Raw genomic sequence first — 2595 nt, forward strand, 5'->3', positions numbered from 1 at the left:
TCTCCCCAAAAGAGACACTGAGCTTTTAATCAAACCTCTGTGTCCTTCAAGGACACAGAGGTTTGATTAAAAGCTCAGTGTCTCTTTTGGGGAGAGTAATGGGCCCACTTATGAGGCCCCTGCTCACATGGGTTTTATACCATAACCATAACCAGTATAGACCCCAACTGAATGATTTAAATGTGAAAAAGGATTAGAAAGCATGATATGTCCCCTTTTAATCAAGATGGATTACCACTCTCTCAACATATACAGTACAGACAGCATTTTGTTTGGATGCCTTGTGTGTAAAAACATAAAATGACTGATTTTAAATCAATAATACCTGAGATCAAACTCAAACCTCAGAGGAACTTGACATAAACTTTTTAAAGAGTTGAATGGATGCATGCATCCACTCCTGGAGTGTTTGTTAAATGTTTTACTTCYTTTTCTTTCAGGTGGCAGGTCTGTTCAAAGACGCCAGTATTGGAAATGCAATTAACATTGTGATCGTTCGACTCATCTTACTGGAGCGAGACGAGGTAAATTATTTGTGCAATGATGAAATGTTGCAGAATTAGATAAAGTTTACATTTGATGTATTTTTAATGGCAGATGAAAACAAGTAAACAAGTTAGTCCCTTTTTATTTTTAGTTTGTTTCATCTTGACTGTAAAATTCAATGTTTATGTTTCATAACCACAAATCTCGGTTACAGAGATGAATATAGCATTKTCCTTATTTACTGAACTGATACAACCCATTGAATATTGTCACTGAAGTGTGAATAAAATGAATGGATAAAATACTTCTACGGTAAGATCCAAAATATGCTGTCATTTATTAAGTTCACTTGGATGAGTTGTGAAGAACTCACACATACACAAATTCAGTAAGTTTTTTTTCTCTGTCTTCCTTCATTATGATGGAACAGGTGTCCAGTTACCACAACTTGGCATGARATCTTTTGTTGAGAAAAAATAAAATAAAACAGGTTTGACTCTTTCCAAAGCTAACAAAGTTAACTGGCGCTGCAAAAGTTGGATTCGTTTAATTTGTTTTGGAGCCAAAAGAGGGACATGAGCCAAAAATATTTCTTGGCCAACTTGTTTATTCTCCTTGAGTTTCATCATTGCCAGTATTGATGCTAAAATGTCATTTTGTGCTTGAAACCTGATGTATACTTGGATTAGACCAACGATAAATAAAATAATAACTTTGGAGATTTTGAATGAGGCCGATTTACAGACGAAACRAAGTCTTGTTAGATGAATTTAACAGGTTGCAGCTGCAGCCTCAAAGTCCCGACATGAGTTTTATCACATAACCCAGCCCCATGCAACAAATCAAATAAAAGATATTCTCCTTTWAATTGAGCTTCTCTGCATATTTAAAAATTAATGTACGTTAATGTATGTTTTCAACAAAAACCTGTCTGAGCTGTGCATAATTCACGTTTGATGCTTAAAAATGTAATTCTCTAATTGTTAAATGTGCGAAAACATTTTTTTTTACTTTTTTTAACAAATTGAAACACCTGGCAGTAAAGATGTGTTAATTAAAATCTATTTTTACACACTTGAGGGTTCATTGYGTCAACTATATTTAAAAGACTGACCTTTTTTCCTTGCAAAAAATAATAATTGGACATGATATTTTAAATTAACTTGACCAACTGTGACAGCCTGTTGTTAGATTATATATAATTATACAAATTTATAAATCTGTTTATTAATTGCATTCGTAATGACTCAAGCTCTGATTTTTGCAGTTCACATTTTTACTGATTTTGTGCTGTTTGCTGAGATATTACTTTATRTGTCCTTTGCTACATAACGAACAAGCTTAATGTAAAGTATTACATTAATCACAAGTTTAAGCCTGGCACAGAGGGTTACTGAATGGATGCAGCAGTTTAGCCAAAACTAAAACATTTACTACAACTTTTCTTTCCAGCTGGGGTTTTCTTGTYATTAATTAGCTGCCATTGATGGATATGTGTTTTAAAAGTTTGTTTTTCTTTCCTTTTTTTGTTTTTGTTTTTTTGGGTCTGTTTGTGATAAATGGCCAACAGGATGACCTGAAGATTACACACCATGCCGACAACAGCTTGAACAGCTTTTGCAAGTGGCAGAAGAAAGTCAACATGAAAGGAGACGAACATCCTCTGCATCATGATGTAGCCGTTCTGCTCACCAGGTAAACCGACYCAATCCGCCTACGGTCTGCCTTTCATCTTGTGAAACAAACAATTACATCCCACAGCGAAAACAATTTGCAGTGTTTTTGTCACACTAAAGCAGCTACATGGTTAGATTGTTGCAGGAGAGAAATGGTGCATTACTTCTGTCACAGTCTTCCCTAAATTTGTGTTTACTGCTCTTCATATAATGCATCTACGGTGAATTAATCATAGTAGTTATAATACAGGGTGAGTCAAAATACTCACTACAAATCTGATACATCTGAATACCCTAGCAGGTAATGAGTAAAGGGCCTATGCTCAGAACATGGCCCCTATATTGAAAGTTACTTTATTGGGTTAAAAACAATTTTACAACCGATTAAATGATTTTTTTTTACAAAAGCTGAGCACGATCTTAGTCACGTTTT

At 34.6% G+C, this 2595-nt stretch overlaps 1 protein-coding gene across 1 annotated transcript in view; it reads left to right on the forward strand.

Annotated features, from left to right (window-relative positions):
* The window catches only part of adamts7 (a disintegrin-like and metallopeptidase (reprolysin type) with thrombospondin type 1 motif, 7), a 142552-nt gene that overhangs the window by 42135 nt on the left and 97822 nt on the right, over window positions 1–2595 (forward strand). The window contains exons 5-6 of the mRNA XM_014001567.1: window positions 441–524; window positions 2057–2181. Coding sequence (XP_013857021.1) covers window positions 441–524; window positions 2057–2181 — 209 coding nt within the window. The remainder of the gene's footprint in view (window positions 1–440; window positions 525–2056; window positions 2182–2595) is intronic.

This window comes from Austrofundulus limnaeus, unplaced genomic scaffold (genome assembly GCF_001266775.1).
Source record: "Austrofundulus limnaeus strain Quisiro unplaced genomic scaffold, Austrofundulus_limnaeus-1.0 Scaffold9, whole genome shotgun sequence".
In the NCBI taxonomy this organism is placed as follows: domain Eukaryota; kingdom Metazoa; phylum Chordata; class Actinopteri; order Cyprinodontiformes; family Rivulidae; genus Austrofundulus; species Austrofundulus limnaeus.